Source organism: Lissotriton helveticus, chromosome 5_1, assembly GCF_964261635.1.
Source record: "Lissotriton helveticus chromosome 5_1, aLisHel1.1, whole genome shotgun sequence".
Taxonomy (NCBI): domain Eukaryota; kingdom Metazoa; phylum Chordata; class Amphibia; order Caudata; family Salamandridae; genus Lissotriton; species Lissotriton helveticus.
This window is the reverse complement of record NC_136065.1, coordinates 287,273,644-287,291,726: the sequence shown is the minus strand read 5'-3', so window position 1 is coordinate 287,291,726 and position 18,083 is coordinate 287,273,644. Positions and strand designations below refer to the sequence as shown.

At 43.6% G+C, this 18,083-nt stretch overlaps 1 protein-coding gene across 1 annotated transcript in view; it reads right to left on the bottom strand.

Annotated features, from left to right (window-relative positions):
• LOC144752450 (uncharacterized) overlaps positions 1–18,083 on the bottom strand; it is a 198,336-nt gene that overhangs the window by 102,795 nt on the left and 77,458 nt on the right. The window contains exons 15-20 of the mRNA XM_078640374.1: positions 16,155–16,220; positions 14,957–15,004; positions 14,540–14,605; positions 7,378–7,443; positions 6,179–6,226; positions 5,762–5,827 (exon numbers count right to left, since the gene is read on the bottom strand). Coding sequence (XP_078496500.1) covers positions 5,762–5,827; positions 6,179–6,226; positions 7,378–7,443; positions 14,540–14,605; positions 14,957–15,004; positions 16,155–16,220 — 360 coding nt within the window. The remainder of the gene's footprint in view (positions 1–5,761; positions 5,828–6,178; positions 6,227–7,377; positions 7,444–14,539; positions 14,606–14,956; positions 15,005–16,154; positions 16,221–18,083) is intronic.

Genomic DNA, 18,083 nt, shown 5'->3' with positions numbered 1-18,083 from the left:
ACCCCTCCAAAAGGAAGCTCAAGAACCGTTTATGACAAATATTCATACTTTTCAGGTTTTAACACAAGTAATGCCGAAACATTTTATTTCAAATTGTCAAATAAGACAGGGACAAAGACCATGATAACAAACACGAAATTGATATATTCAGACTCATTCTTTGAACAAATGAATACTTTTGGTTTTGATTATTGGGACAAAAATGTTGAAGTAAAAAGTGTTTGGGGTACAAAAGAATGGCAAGTACAGGGTATAGAATCTTTGTTTAGAGCCTGCATGATCCCAGAACAAATTATATTTTCAAATGACACTGTTCAACAAACTACCTGTCTTGGCTTAGCCAAAATCAAAGACTTAAATAAACCGTCTATTCCAAAACCAACAATGAACAGCAATAGCTCCACAGATGAAGAGATAGACGTAAATTATGTATTAAACCAAAACAGAACACATCCTGATTGGAAACAGTGGTTGATCTGGCCCACAGATACTAATAACTGTCAAAACAGATTCCTGAACAAAACACAGGGGTTCCAAATGACCAGGCCAGACCCTAGATATTCCCAAAGACAAAATCCAGGAATAATAACCACCTACAGTGTGGGCAAATTATGCCTTCAGTGGCTACAGACTTCCACACTGGCAGGAATTAAGCAACACCTAACTTTACTTACTGATGGTGCTGACTTGCGTGATTTCATTATGGGACCGCGCAAACAGCGTCAGAAACGTTTCATAGCAGCCTCTGTATATGCAGCATACAACGAGGCCTGGAAGGGGACTCAAATTGAGACAGCAGAAAGAATACGGGAAATTGACCGTATTAATTTGGAAAAATCACTTTCTGTAGTGGACAATGGGTTAATGACTCTGTCCTCCAGAATTTTTTCTCTGGACAGCATTGTGTCTTCAGCAATCGACATAATATCGCAAGACTTGCTGTTGTTACAACACGGTCAGTCTCAATTGCGTTCTATTGTACAGCTTGGCTGGACGTTACAAAATCTGCGTTCAGGCTATGTGCCTTGGCGTTTAATCAACACAACGTCACTATTCAATATCTTTAACCTTACTGATAAACAAATCAGTATGGCACAAAAGGGTGCTGATTATACAATTCTGAGCATTGAGAAACTCGAGAGATTACCAGTGACAATGTCAGAACGACCTGTCAGTGAATGGATAATACATGGGATAATTAATATTCCAATATCAACCTTCAGGTTTCAATACTGCCAAAAATATATACAGGCTGGCATCTACGAAAAATTGGGAAAGGGGTACATTAAAACAACATGGAACTTGCCCTATTCACATGCATGTGTCAGTAATAAAGGACAGAAAGTGTTTCTTAGTGGCAATAATTGTGCAATGTCACTGAGCGGTACACTTCTGTGTAATGGAATTAGTTTGCATGGAGCCTGTGAAGGGAACTCAAATAACCTTTCATGTCACCAGCTAGGCGCACCTGCAACAGAGATAGAACCATTCTTTCAAAGACTCTATAATGGGAGTTACATTCTAATTGTAGATCGCAGATGCTGTAGTCTTATGCCCGGGACTCCTTATCTCGTAACTACGACTGCGAAGGTCAAGTGCTGTGGACGCTTATTGTTCCCCAGCTCCCTTCCAGACAGGGAGGCAAGGGCATGGCCCAACTTGAAAATTACTTCTATTCAAATAGATACTTTAAGCAGAATGAAAACAGTGCTTCTTCAGACGCCGATCAGACTCACGTCATCAAAAGAAACGTATGATCTCCTAGTCGCAAGGACGACTGCAGAGATTCACTCCTTATTATCAACTAATTCCCCCATACATTTCGCAGAAATCCTGAATGAAATCTTAAATATTTCTGATACCAGTGGAGTCTCAAAAGTATTTAAGACAGTATTTTCGATGGCATTAACACCATTCAAAGCCATACTGGGTATTTTTCCAGATTTCGTCCATTCGATTTTTGGCGGACTTCCCCTCATTTTAGGACTAATTGCAGGAATCCTATTCCTAGTCCTTATATTTCGTTATGGCAAACCATGTCACAGACAAAACACCTGCGACAAGGGAAGAAACAATCCTAGCCATTGGATACCGGGACCGGATATCAAAAATCCTGGGACTATCCCGGCTTAGAGACCTGAACATGACTTGGTTTCTTTCATTTCGACCAATGTGGCAACGATGTGTTTTACCTGTATTAAGGTGCTTGCCATGCGGAGAAGAATGCGTGTTAGACACCTGTCTGACTCTACAATCAGATGCGCCAATGGATGCAGAAACATTGTTGAGTCCAATAAAGGCTCATGCTTTGTGCTGCCCTCAACGGCTACCAATCCTGATGACGGCATTCGTGGAAGCTTCACCACTACGATTAAGGGGTAGTGAAGTTCAAGATGAAAGCAGCATTGATCAGGTACGACCTTCTGTCAGCAATACTAATCAAAACGTCAATGGAAACAATCATGCGCACGAATGCATGGTTACATCTTTTTCCGAGTTGGTGGAACTCTCCCAGGAAGCTGTTGACAGCTTTTTCGACAGTCTAAATGATATGATGTTCTCACCAGAGCAGAAATAGAGACTTTTGAGCAAGCTCGCACACGGCGTTCCCTGAATTTGGCCTTCAACTAGAATAGCAAAATACCATGAACAATTTTCCCTCCAGTTCACGGACAGCAATTTTTTTTTCAGCAGCCCCAAAATATTGTTACGAATTGTTCGGGACACTTATTTTCTGCTTAAAGTAAGAACTATTCTTAGAGAACTAAACTTTCTATTTTTAGATACTTTGTAGACATTAGCTGCCCGCTGGTATGTTCATAATCATTTTATTCTGTGATGGAATGGTCTCGAACCTTTTTTCTGTATTAAGAGCCATTTTATGTGTAAATTCTCGTATACAAATTAGTGATAATGAATAGATATGCGTGATTACTTTAGCGTTATTCTACAGCTTGAGTGCATATATTACATGTGACTATTTTTTCCGTATATTTGATAATTTCAAAATGCATTTATGTATTTTGGGGTGGTAAGGTATACACGATACTCTACAGTATGTTTTACTATGCATAGATTCGTAAATATGTCCATAGTTAGCGTGGAGTGGGTGTGATGTATTCCTATAGGTTCTGTATCGATCCCCCTATTCCTGACCCTATTCTGGTTAACAAGTTAACTAGCAGCCATCCCATGAGGCAGAAAACCCCCATGATGCAGGAACCGTTATCTGATAAAGCCACACTACGGCACAGGAACGTGTTATCTGATTAGGTCATAACGCTTGCCATCTAATTAGACAAGCGATATTCCTCCAGCCCCTGATAAGGCATACGGAGTTCTCAAAACAAATCAAACCTATGACAGACCTGGGAAAAACCCTGCGGCCATTGTTTTGATTTCACCGAGAACTTCAGCAAAAGAATGTGCTAACGACCAGGTCGTATGACATCCTTATTGACGTATCTATGTCCATCCTTACGTCAATCTCGGCACCTTAAAGGTATAAATATTACCGATATTGCCCTATGCAAACACACGCGGAGGTGACGAGATCGGAGCAGCCAGACTTGCCAAAGCCCAGAGCAGAGCAGACCCCGCTGGCGCAGCCCCGCCTTCCTGACGCGCTGAAAACGAGACGCTGCTTTCTCCTGCCGAGAAATCCAGCTCCGGCGATTCCAGGTAGCCCTCGCAGGCAGCCTGGAATATCGAGACCAGAGACGAGAGATACCATCCCTCATTCATCCTAGATTCCAGGTACAGAACTGAATAACCCCTTGCAGAGAATTCTTTAGTCAGTCACTTGGCAAAACAAACTTAACTTAAACTGTAACTTTCTATTCCCGCCCACGTATTAGGCTTAGGTCAGGTACACGGGGTAGGCGTAGTTAGAAACACCAGTTGAGTACGATTAGTCAAATGTAAATGTGTATGTATTCATTTTATTCATTTTAAACCTTCATATGGCTTAGAAACCATATCAATGTTTTTACAGTATTATTTTATACTTCTGCTTTTATTGTATGCACTTTACTTAACCATAAGTATTGCAATAATATCGATCCATTTCTCTTGTATGAGAAAAGAGACTGATCAATAAATAACATCTTTTATTGAACACGCCCGTCTCTTCCTTTTCTCTACAATCTGGTGAGACTAAGAATGCACGTACTGACTGAGTAAAATAAGTCGTCTTTTGTTTTCACACGACTCTAGAGATACACTCTTGATTAGGGGAGAGCAAAGTTGTCATGTTCTATGGTTGTCAGAAACTAAATCCCTTCTTGTCTATCCAGGGAGGTTCAACTCCTCCTTGCCTATTCGAGAAAGTTTCTAGTGAACTCTGAGCTAGCTGGCAAAACCCAAAACTTTAAGTCTAATATCGACAGTAGTAGACCTAGTTAACGTCTGGTCTAGGCCTATACTATTGAAGGTATTATTCCAATGCGCAGAGCCTATTGGGATAATAGGAACTACACTACAGCCCTGTGCACTGCAGCCACAAGACTGCAGTAGCCACAGCAGCACCCAAACCAGGGCGGGCAGCCTCTCCCCTTGCTCTGCCACTCCAACCCCCATGACAGACGCACAAGATCTCACTGCTGCTAGGCCTAATCAGGGCCCAGGTAGTAGGCTTGTAGCCTGCAGGATATCGCAAAGAGGCAGCTCCGGTGGCCCGAACGGTTATTGCGCGCCTGCCCCAGCCACACTCCACAGCACACAGCTCTGGTTTCCAGCTGTCCAGGCATGCCTACCCACCACCTTCCAGCACCCTGCGGAGGGTGGTATTCAATCCCCGTCGCCTAGTGTCAGGTAGGTGATTGAGGCAGGTCAGTGGACGACCACCCCAGTAGAACACACCTGACTAGGCTGCAGGTTCGCAGGACAATGACTAAGTTCTGCGAGAAGGAAGTATAATCTCCAAAATGGGTTCTGTGGTACCACACTGGACACAGGAATGAGAAGAGCGAGTGCTCTTTAGTGGATGTGCCTTTCAGGGTGACCCGAAATTAAACACTTTTAAATATCAGAGAAAGTTGCAGAAACACAACCTCTCCACGGAACTCCCCATTCTAAACTATGAATATGTTAATACCTTGTATACCTTGGGTGGGCATTCTGTTACAAATTTGTGATTGTGCAGGTCAATTTCATGAATTTCTATAAGAATTTGAGGAGGCACAGTAAACAAAATGAACAGCACTATAAACTCATTACCCATAATGTACAAATGTAAGTATACTATGGCAAAATATTTTAAACTGGGTTTATGCAACAGCAAATACATATTCAAGAATCACAGATCAATGGCAGGGATGATTTATATATATGAGGAAGTGAATGTGTTTAAAAGGCTGCATCATGGAAAAGACGAAAAAGGACCTTGGAGAGATGGTACTTCATGTCTGAGGAGTGGACTTGACTAAAGGAGCAAAGAATTAAAGAATTAATAATGGCTGCCTAAATCAGTGAACAGAGGGGTGAGCATGTGAAGGGAGTAGCCGAGAACAGATCATACTAAGTACCAAAGTCTGTGCACAAGACTTTAGTCTTAAATGACTCTGAAATGTGTGCCTCAGCAAAACGAAGATGGTCGTGAGTTTAGAAAATCTAACCTTGGAACCAGGCCCTCATCTCTCATTGATAATGGACAAAGGGTATCTCTAGTCCTCTAAGCATGGTAAGCATGATCAAAATCGGTGCCATACAGGATATTCTTGAGTTTTTCACTAACATATATCAACAGACTGATTATACTAACCTCTTCAAGTGGTTTTTCCTCAATTGTCTGACCCAGCTTCTGGTCAGCAACATTTGTTGTAGGTACCTGGAAGAAACAAAAAAAGAACTAACATTTACAACAAAATAAAATTGTGTGTGGGTAATTTGGCATTTGGCTTTCACAAATCATTGAAGTTCATCTAATGTGGTCACTGGGTTTCTAATGTCCCTTACCTCCTTACATTTGGGATGGAGTCATAATTGCAAGTCAGAAAATCATTTAAAGAAATAGAGCTATGGGAACACCTCCACAAGAAATACAATTGGGTGACGGGAAATGGACAGGTGTATGAGTAGTTTAAAAATTTAAACTGATGCCATTTAGTTTCAAAGAACTGGGAAATGTTTTAGACTGTTATCATAACAGCAGTATAAATTCGAGAATAAAACTACTTACTGTGTCCTTTGTGCCCTCTTCACTATTCACTGCACCAGGAGGCAGACTCTAAAGGCAACAGAAAAAAGTCAGAAAGAATTGTTATGAATGACAAACTATGAAAATTAATGTACAGATTTCACAAGTGCAATCATAGTCTCTATAAAACACATGACTGCAGTGGCACCTATATTTAGATGAGGCCAGCTCCACGTAAAAGTAGTGTTAAGTGTGATGAAAGGGGCTAAGACTGCATTTATGACAAAGTAATACATCATTGCAACATGCAAAATCTCATTCTTTTATAAACAACAAAAGCTTGAGCTAATTCCACATGTTTTTAAATGGATTTATATTATAATTATTTTGTCCAAACAGTAATCATTACACATTTTGATCATTCATTTAGTCACCTTAAAATGTTCCAGTAGAATACACTCATGTCTGGTACATTTTTAGGTTGACACACTACTCATGCAAATGTCATAAAACCTGTGGAAACACTATTTCTGTTTTGTGCACACCAGTCTAACCTACAAATTGTGTTAATACCTTAAATACAATGTGTGGGAATCCTATTAGTAATTCATGGTACTGTTACTTATTTTTGTGACTCTCCAAAAGGTGTAGGAATGAGCACTGAACACCAATAATAATTAATTCCACATAATGAGTACGTGAATATGGAAGTCTCCGGTTTTTCTGAGACAAAATAACCTGAAACTGAGTTTTTGGAATGAGAATACATATCCACAAATCATAAAACAGCAGCTCAGAGGATGACAATGTATTTGAAAGGCCACATGTAGAAAAAGATGAAAAATGAGATTTGACAGATGGAACCTTATATCTCAGGGTTGGACTGCACTGTAGAAGCAGTAGTGAAACAGTGGATAAAGACTGACCACACCACATCATTGAGATGTAAATAGGTAAGACAAAGGGAATAGTCTGGGACAGTTTTTATTGTGTACCAAAAACAATGCCCAAGGCAAAGGTCTCTATGTGCTCTGCATTGTGTGCATCAGCAAAGCCAAGAAGGTCCATACAATGAAGAATTTAACAAAGGAACCAAGGGAACCAGGTCCTTTTCTATGGTAGATGATTGTCAAAATGTGTCTCTACCTCTCCCTTTGTGTGATAAGCATCAGTGCCTCAGTGCCAAACATGATATCTTTAAGATTTGCACAAATGCATTTCAACAGGCTGAGTATGCTAACCTGTTTAATTGATGTGTCCTCAGTTTCTTGATCCGGCCTCTGGATGGCAATATCAGGAGTTAGTGGCTGGAGGAAACAAAAAAGAAATACCCTTAACATTTACAACAAGACTCAATTAGGTGTGCTCCTTATATCCACTTTACTTTCACAAATCCATCAAAATTGATCTGTGATGAATACTGGTTGTCTGATGCCATTGACCTTTTTTCATTGGTGACAGAGACATGAGTGAAGGCCAAACAGTAATTTTAAGAAATGGAGTTATGTCAATACCATTGCAAAGGAAACACCCTTCGGCCCCCTGGTTTTCAGATTCCCTCAGACTGTTCAGGCAGGAGTGCAGGAAGCAAGAAAGACTTTGGAGGTCCCATCTTGATCCCAATGAAAGATCTAAACACAAGGGTATGCTTAAAGGATACAAAGCTGCAGTTTTGGCAGAAAAGATGGCATACTTTACCAATCTGACGGCCTCCCTTAGCTCGCCTAGAGAGCTATTTAAAATCGTTGATTCCCTATCCCTTGCTCAACTCCCTGACCCCATTGTGGCAACCCAAGAGCAGTGTAATCAGATCTCCACCTTCTTTCACACCAAAATCATGGATATCTACACAGCCCTGGAAGCACTCATCTTAATCTTGAGGCCGCCCCTCCCCCGGCCACTTTCTCCCTTCAGGATCCGACGACCCTGCCTCTCGGCAGCCTGTCCAATTTTCCTCCTCTTACCCTGGAACTCCTCAATCAACTCCTTGATAAGCTTAAATCTGGATCCCCTTTGGACCCTTGTCCTTTAAAGACCTTGAAGGAGTGTAGAGAGGTTATGTTACCACCTTTTCTGGAGATAATGAACCAAGCAATTTCCAAGGGTGTTTTCCCCGCACCTTAGAAAATGGCCACTGTCAAACCACTCTTGAAGAAGGCTACCCTAGATCCTACTATCCTAAAAAACCTCCGTCCAATATCCCTGCTCCCTGCTCCCGCCAAGATGCTCGAGGCCCATCTTAACTTTCATCTAAGTGCCTTCCTAGATAAATTATGCCTGCTAGATTCTTCTCAGCATGGCTTCCGGAAGGCGCACAGTACGGAGTCAGCTCTCACAGTGGTGCTTAACAACATTCGCACCAAGGTCGACAGTGGTCAGACTACCCTACTGATCCTGCTCGACCTTACAGCCGTATTTATTTATTTATTTATTTTTTAAACCTTTATTGCGCAATATCAGAAACAAATACGGGCCTACAACCATCCGGCCGGCCTCAAAAACATTTTAGAGCACATCCGCAAACAATACGACATCGCAGTAGTACTTAAAAACAAAATATAGGCGATTCGAGTTACATCGGAAAAATACGTACTACCGGGGAGCAGGAGAAGAGTCATCGTTAAAGGTTTTACTTTTTAATGCTATAAATGAAGAATATTAAGCTGGAAGAGACTAGAAAGGATCAAAGACCAAACCTATCAAACAAAATGGAAGTGGGCAACGCACAGCAAGAAATCCAGCAAGCATGGAGACATCATCAAAATGGCGGCACTAAGACAACAAATAAGGATAGATAATCGCAGAACACGTTGTGCGCCAGCTGCTACCCACCCATCAAAAAACTAAACCCAGTGACCCAAGAAAAAAGGGGAAAGAAAAAGAATATAAAATAAAGAGAAATAAAGGCCCATAGAAACCAAAAAGGACAAAATAACAGCCCCCCACCCTACACGCATGCAGAGGCTACGGCCTACCCCCCCCTCGCAGTGTGCCTGTCGCCCCAAAAGAGTACCCGAAATGAAGAAGAAAGAAAAGAGAAGAAAGGAAAAGAAAAACATGTATTACCGGAGGAGGGCCATTCACATGCACCCAGAACGGCCAGCAGGAGTACTATCGGCCACCCCACCCCCGACCCCTAATCAAAACAAAGTTAACGTCCAGCTCCCCTGTCTATCCATCATCGGTAAGTAAGAAGGGGAAAAACAGAGTCAACCTTGTCCCTTGCGATACAGTGTGCCAATAAAGTACAGTAGCGAAGTAGCCCCACAGAAGCAGGGGGGCAGCCAGAATGACCACAGCAAGACGAGGCACCATCCACCTATATCCATCCGACTCCAGGCAATGCAATCCAGAAAGGCACAGCACGGGCCAGCACACAGCAGCAGTCCAACAAAGCGAGTAAACCCAGGCGCAGGCAACATGTCCAGAAGAAGAGCGTCAGTCTCGCCAAGAGATCTCGAAGGAGGCATCAGACATGGCTTCCAACGGCGATCCCCCAGCATCCGTAAAAGCGCAGGGCGCAAACCATCCACCATTGTAGTGACAGGCAGAGTCGCGATGTCGTTTGGCTCCCTCAACCTCAGACTCACATCGCATCTCTGACGAGGCGGCTCGCAACAGTCGAGCCCAGGATGTGGCAAAACGCTCCGCACGCGAGCGCCAGCTCGGTCAGGCGAGGAGAGTGGGGACATAATGTCACGCAGTCGGCCCTCCAAATCACGGGCGTTATCACACAGGGCATCGCGCAAGTCTGCCAGAGCACTAAGAACAGTGCCGATATTCAAAGGCGCCTCGAAAAAGGGCGATACTACAGCCCCCTGCACATGGGGCTCACTGACGCGTGGCAACCCCCGGTCACGAACGCTGGCGCTACCTCCCAGCCGTCGGTCATCAATTCGGCTCCCCGACAAGCACAGCCAGGGCGAGGGGACCAGGGTAGCACCTTCCATGTCAGCCCGCATATGATGGCAATACAATGTCAGTTGTAGCAGGCATCCACGGCAAAGAACAGTTCGGCAATGCCGGCGCTGATCACTCCGCACAAAATGGCCCCCACCACTCCGCTCCAAAACAAGAAGATTCACGGAACCATCAGGGGAGAGGGATACAAATGTTGCAGCGCCAGCGAAGAAGCCTTCGAGAGCGCGGAAACCAAAGGGAATACTGTTGCGCCGCAGCGAAAGACCTAGGACCGCCGCTGTGAATCGCCAGCCGATGCCGCCCGTCTTCAATGGCCGACGTTGTTGTTGTCCGGCCGGGCACAGCCGAGAACAAAGGATCGGTCCCCTCCTTCGAACACCAGCAGGATAGAAGGGCGTACTATCACTTCCATCGCAGAGAAACCAACGGGGAGCACTTCGTTGGAAACAGCGTCACTTCCCAAACCCGATACCGCACCACAGGAACAGGATAGCACGCAGGAGAAGAAGCGGTACGGAGGGAAGCGGAAGGGTCGGCGGAGCCGAGGGCTCAGGCGGCCATCACGGTTGCTGGCTAGGCTCCTCCTCCTTACAGCCGTATTTGACACCCTGTCCCCCTCTATCCTGGTCTCCCGTCTTAGTGAGATGGGAGTAGATGGGTCCGCCCTGAGCGTCTGGGCGTTGTTTCTTAACCAGCGCAAGCAGAGGGTCAAACTGGGTGACTTCCTCTCCCCCGCTAAGCCTGTGCAGTGTGGGGTCCCTCAGGGCTCATGCCTGAGCCCTACACTCTTTAACATCTATGTGGCCCCACTTGCCAGGCTAGTAAGATCGTTCGGATTGGAAGTACTATTGTACGCTGACGACACCCAGATCATGGTTTCCCTCACTCAACCTGTGGAGACTGAGGCCTCAAACTTTAGGAACTGCATGGGAGCCATGGCAGGCTGGATGACCAAAAATGTCCTCAAATTAAATGCGGAAAAGACAGAGGTCCTTGTTTTTGGAGGTAAACAGGAGGTCTGGTCGGCTGACTGGTGGCCATCTGCCCTTGGAACCTGCCCTACACCCACCCTTGCAGCTCGCAATCTGGGTGTAATACTCAATACCACACTTTCCTTCAACAAGCAAGTCAATAGGACCGTTTCCACCTGCTGTGGGGTCCTAAGGATATTGAGAAAACTATCACATTACCTCTCCCTGGATGCTAGGAAACAACTTTCGGTTGCCCTTATATCCTCACGCCTAGATTACTGTAATGCTCTTTATCTAGGCATAAATAAGAGGCTGGTCTAACGTTTACAAGTTGTGCAGAATGCACAAGCCAGGTTTGTTGTTAACGCTCCGAGAAGATAATCAGGCTCTTCTATCAGAAAAAAACCTGCATTGGCTCCCTATGCAGTCTAGGATAAACTTTAAGGTTCTATGTCTCACCCACTGTACTCTCCATGGATCCGGTGCAGAAGACATCAGGTCTCTTGTGTCTCTCTATACCCCTGGCAGGGCTCTGCGCTCTGCCAACAAGAACCTTCTGTCAGTCCCCTGGACTGTGAAGGCCAGATGGGGAGGGAAGGCCTTCTTTGCCCTTGCCCCGAAACTCTGGAACTTACTTCCAAACGAACTCAAGGGACTTGTGTCGCTCGCTCCCTTCCGCAAAGTCTTAAAGACCTGGCTCTACACAGGAGCCTACCTATAGGCTACCTCCAGCTTTATCTTTTATTCAGCTATTCCATCTTATGCGCCTTGATGCCTTTGGGCTAAGTTGCGCAATACAAATGTTACTTCATTCATTCATTCATTCATTTATTCATTCATTCACTGATGGGAAATGGATAACTGTATGAGAACTCCAAGACTTGTTTTGGTATACAATCATTTTTGAAAGAGCAGATGTCATGGACAGGTCATAACAACCTGGCAAACGTATACAATACTATATATACCAACTGGGTATAAAGGGCAAAAGTGGTGAATCAGGGGTTACGTGAAGGGGGTGAAGTATGGTATATAGAGGTAAAGGAGGTAAGAGTCAAGGGGAGTTAGGGGGATGAAAATATGCATGAATGACAGTAAATGGCCTTTAGAGTGGCAATATGTAACAAGGTGAAGAGCCATGCAATGGTACTCAGTTTTTAATAAATCCTCTCTGAGCCACTTAATCTACACTGAACTGGGAACAATGTTAGATTTTAGTATACAAATAGTATAAATATTAGAGAAGTAATTGCTTACTATGCCCCTCATGGCCTTTTTCCTATCCACTACAGTTGGAGGCTGACTTTAATGGTAAAAGAGATAGTCAAAAAGAGTTCTCCATGAAAGACAAACTATGGTAGTTATTGAAAGTTTTCTCAGGTGCATTTTTAGTCTCTCTGACCAAATCAAGTGCAGTGGTGTCCTTATGTCCACAAGGGCAGGCCCATATAAAAGCAGTGTTGGACATGCTGTAAGGGTATTATACTACATTTGTGAACCAATAATACAGCATTACATAATATGGAAGATAATCATTGTATCACCAACAACAGTTAATGCTAATTCTACATTGTTTCTGAAAATTAATTTTTATTATCTTGTTACGTCAAGCAGAAATCATATATAGTTCTGCCGCTCATGTCGAAGCCCTTACCAAAGCCATCAAGTGCAAATAAAAAAAAGTTCTATTTGCACCCTCCTACATCTCTAACAATAATCATCAGTTGGCATTGTAGAATGTTTGATGATGAGGGTTCTTAGATATATTATGCCGTAATTCACCGGGTGGCCCATTTAGGTTACTCAAACTGAAAGCACTCATGTCTTGTACATGTTTACGTGGAGCGTTCGGACTTTGAAATGTCAGCAAAACTTGTGGGAATTCTCTTTCTGCATGGAACTCCCCATTCTGAGCTATGACTGTGTTAAAATCTGAATTTGTGGTACTGTCACTCATTTCATATGAATCCCCAAGCGAATTTAAAAATCAATGGTATGAATAGTAAACACGACTGTTAATACATTCCCTATTATGAGTGCTCGTAAATATACTAGCCTCAGGTTTCACTGTGGCAAAATAGCAGGGATGGCTCACCTGTAAGCGCGGGTACAGCCAGCAGTGCCACGGGACAGTTGACTCGATCCAAGTCCCCTGTGTTGAGGCAGGCGTCTGTCCCTAATCACACAGTGGTCCGCACACCTTGCAGCGAGTCAGCATGCCTCAGCAGCCCCTGTGCACCACAGCTGCAGCCACAAGACTGCAGTAGCCACAGCAGCACCCAAACCAGGGCGGCAGCCTCTCCCCTTGCTCTGCCACTCCAACCCCCATGACAGACGCCCAAGATCTCACTGCTGCTAGGCCTAATCAGGGCCCAGGTAGTAGGCTTGTAGCCTGCAGGATATCGCAAAGAGGCAATTCCGGTGGCCCGAACGGTTATTGCGCGCCTACCCCAGCCACACTCCACAGCACACAGCTCTGGTTTCTAGCTGTCCAGGCATGCCTACCCACCACCTTCCAGCACCCTGCGGAGGGTGGTATTCAATCCCCGTCGCCTAGTGTCAGGTAGGTGATTGAGGCAGGTCAGTGGACGACCACCCCAGTGGAACACACCTGACTAGGCTGCAGGTTTGCAGGACAATGACTAAGTTCTGCGAGAAGGAAGTATAATCTCCAAAATGGGTTCTGTGGTACCACACTGGACACAGGAATGAGAAGAGCGAGTGCTCTTTAGTGGATGTGCCTTTCAGGGTGACCCGAAATTAAACACTTTTAAATGTCAGAGAAAGTTGCAGAAACACAACCTCTCCACGGAACTCCCCATTCTAAACTATGAATATGTTAATACCTTGTATACCTTGTGTGGGTATTCTGTTACAAATTTGTGGTGTGCAGGTCAATTTCATGAATTTCTATATGAATTTGAGGAGGCACAGTAAACAAAATGAACAGCACTATAAACTCATTACCCATAATGTACAATTGTAAGTATACTATGGCAAAATATTTTAAACTGGGTTTATGCAACAGCAAATACATATTCAAGAATCACAGATCAATGGCAGGGATGATTTATATATATGAGGAAGTGAATGTGTTTAAAAGGCTGCATCATGGAAAAGACGAAAAAGGACCTATGAGAGATGGTACTTCATGTCTGAGGAGTGGACTTGACTAAAGGAGCAAAGAATTAAAGAATTAATAATGGCTGCCTAAATCAGTGAACTGAGGGGTGAGCATGTGAAGGGAGTAGCCGAGAACAGATCATACTAAGTACCAAAGTCTGTGCAAAAGACTTTAGTCTTAAATGACTCTGAAATGTGTGCCTCAGCAAAACGAAGATGGTCGTGAGTTTAGAAAATCTAACCTTGGAACCAGGCCCTCATCTCTCATTGATAATGGACACAGGGTATCTCTAGTCCTCTAAGCATGGTAAGCATGATCAAAATCGGTGCCAAACAGGATATTCTTGAGTTTTTCACTAACATATATCAACAGACTGATTATACTAACCTCTTCAAGTGGTTTTTCCTCAATTGTCTGACCCAGCTTCTGGTCAGCAACATTTGTTGTAGGTACCTGGAAGAAACAAAAAAAGAACTAATATTTACAACAAAATAAAATTGTGTGTGGGAAATTTGGCATTTGGATTTCACAAATGATTGAAGTTCATCTAATGTGGTCACTGGGTTTCTAATGTCCCTTACCTCCTTACATTTGGGATGGAGTCATAAATGCAAGTCAGAAAATCATTTAAAGAAATAGAGCTAAGGGAACACCTCCACAAGAAATACAATTGGGTGACGGGAAATGGACAGGTGTATGAGTAGTTTAAAAATGTAAACTGATGCCATTTAGTTTCAAAGAACTGGGAAATGTTTTAGACTGTTATCATAACAGCAGTATAAATTCGAGAATAAAACTACTTACTGTGTCCTTTGTGCCCTCTTCACTATCCACTGCACCAGGAGGCAGACTCTAAAGGCAACAGAAAAAGTCAGAAAGAATTGTTATGAATGACAAACTATGAAAATTAATGTACAGATTTCACAAGTGCAATCATAGTCTCTATAAAACACATGACTGCAGTGGCACCTATATTTAGATAAGGCCAGCTCCACGTAAAAGTAGTATTAAGTGTGATGAAAGGGGCTAAGACTGCATTTATGACAAAGTAATACATCATTGCAACATGCAAAATCTCATTCTTTTATAAACAACAAAAGCTTGAGCTAATTCCACATGTTTTTAAATGGATTTATATTATAATTTTTTTGTCCAAACAGTAATCATTACACATTTTGATCATTCATTTAGTCACCTTAAAATGTTCCAGTAGAATACACTCATGTCTTGTACATTTTTAGGTTGACACACTACTCATGCAAATGTCATAAAACCTGTGGAAACACTATTTCTGTTTTGTGCACACCAGTCTAACCTACAAATTGTGTTAATACCTTAAATACAATGTGTGGGAATCCTATTAGTAATTCATGGTACTGTTACTTATTTTTGTGACTCTCCAAAAGGTGTAGGAATGAGCACTGAACACCAATAATAATTCATTCCACATAATGAGTACGTGAATATAGAAGTCTCCGGTTTTTCTGAGACAAAATAACCTGAAACTGAGTTTTTGGAATGAGAATACATATCCACAAATCATAAAACAGCAGCTCAGAGGATGACAATGTATTTGAAAGGCCACATGTAGTAAAAGATGAAAAATGAGATTTGACAGATGGAACCTTATATCTCAGGGTTGGACTGCACTGTAGAAGCAGTAGTGAAACAGTGGATAAAGACTGACCACACCACATCATTGAGATGTAAATAGGTAAGACAAAGGGAATAGTCTGGGACAGTTTTTATTGTGTACCAAAACCAATGCCCAAGGCAAAGGTCTCTATGTGCTCTGCATTGTGTGCATCAGCAAAGCCAAGAAGGTCAATACAATGAAGAATTTAACAAAGGAACCAAGGGAACCAGGTCCTTGTCTATGGTAGATGATGGTCAAAATGTGTCTCTACCTCTCCCTTTGTGTGATAAGCATCAGTGCCTCAGTGCCGAACATTATATCTTTAAGATTTGCACAAATGCATTTCAACAGGCTGAGTATGCTAACCTGTTTAATTGATGTGTCCTCAGTTTCTTGATCCGGCCTCTGGATGACAATATCAGGAGTTGGTGGCTGGAGGAAACAAAAAAGAAATACCCTTAACATTTACAACAAGACTCAATTAGGTGTGCTCCTTATATCCACTTTACTTTCACAAATCCATCAAAATTGATCTGTGATGAATACTGGTTGTCTGATGCCATTGACCTTTTTTCATTGGTGACAGAGACATGAGTGAAGGCCAAACAGTAATTTTAGGAAATGGAGTTATGTCAATACCATTGCAAAGGAAACACCCTTGGGCCCCCTGGTTTTCAGATTCCCTTAGACTGTTCAGGCAGGAGTGCAGGAAGCAAGAAAGACTTTGGAGGCCCCATCTTGATGCCAATGAAAGTTCTAAACACAAGGGTATGTTTAAAGGATACAAAGCTGCAGTTTTGGCCGAAAAGATGGCATACTTTACCAATCTGACGGCCTCCCTTAGCTCGCCTAGAGAGCTATTTAAAATAGTTGATTCCCTATCCCTTGCTCAACTCCCTGACCCCATTGTGGCAACCCAAGAGCTGTGTAATCAGATCTCCACCTTCTTTCACACCAAAATCATGGATATCTACACAGCCCTGGAAGCACTCATCTTAATCTTGAGGCCGCCCCTCCCCCGGCCACTTTCTCCCTTCAGGATCCGACGACCCTGCCTCTCGGCAGCCTGTCCAATTTTCCTCCTCTTACCCTGGAACTCCTCAATCAACTCCTTGATAAGCTTAAATCTGGATCCCCTTTGGACCCTTGTCCTTTAAAGACCTTGAAGGAGGGTAGAGAGGTTTTGTTACCCCCTATTCTGGAGATAATGAACCAAGCAATTTCCAAGGGTGTTTTCCCCGCACCTTAGAAAATGGCCACTGTCAAACCACTCTTGAAGAAGGCTACCCTAGATCCTACTATCCTAAAAAACTTCCGTCCAATATCCCTGCTCCCTGCTCCCGCCAAGATGCTCGGGGCCCATCTTAACTTTCATCTAAGTGCCTTCCTAGATAAATTCTGCCTGCTAGATTCTTCTCAGCATGGCTTCCGGAAGGCGCACAGTATGGAGTTAGCTCTCACAGTGGTGCTTAACAACATTCGCACCAAGGTCGACAGTGGTCAGACTACCCTACTGATCCTGCTCGACCTTACAGCCGCATTTGACACCCTGTCCCCCTCTATCCTGGTCTCCCGTCTTAGTTAGATGGGAGTAGATGGGTCCGCCCTGAGCGTCTTGGCGTCGTTTCTTAACCAGCGCAAGCAGAGGGTCAAACTGGGTGACTTCCTCTCCCCCGCTAAGCCTGTGCAGTGTGGGGTCCCTCAGGGCTCATCCCTGAGCCCTACACTCTTTAACATCTATGTGGCCCCACTTGCCAGGCTAGTAAGATCGTTCGGATTGGAAGTACTATCGTACGCTGACAACACCCAGATCATGGTTTCCCTCACTCAACCTGTGGAGACTGAGGCCTCAAACTTTAGGAACTGCATGGAAGCCATGGCAGGCTGGATGACCAAAAATGTCCTCAAATTAAATGCGGAAAAGACAGAGGTCCTTGTTTTTGGAGGTAAACAGGAGGTCTGGTCGGCTGACAGGTGGCCATCTGCCCTTGGAACCTGCCCTACACCCACCCTTGCAGCTCGCAATCTGGGTGTAAGACTCGATACCACACTTTCCTTCAACAAGCAAGTCAATAGGACCGTTTCCACCTGCTGTGGGGTCCTAAGGATATTGAGAAAACTCTCACATTACCTCTCCCTGGATGCTAGGAAACAACTTTCTGTTGCCCTTATATCCTCACGCCTAGATTACTGTAATGCTCTTTATCTAGGCATAAATAAGAGGCTGGTCTAACGTTTACAAGTTGTGCAGAATGCACAAGCCAAGTTTGTTGTTAACGCCCCGAGAAGATCATC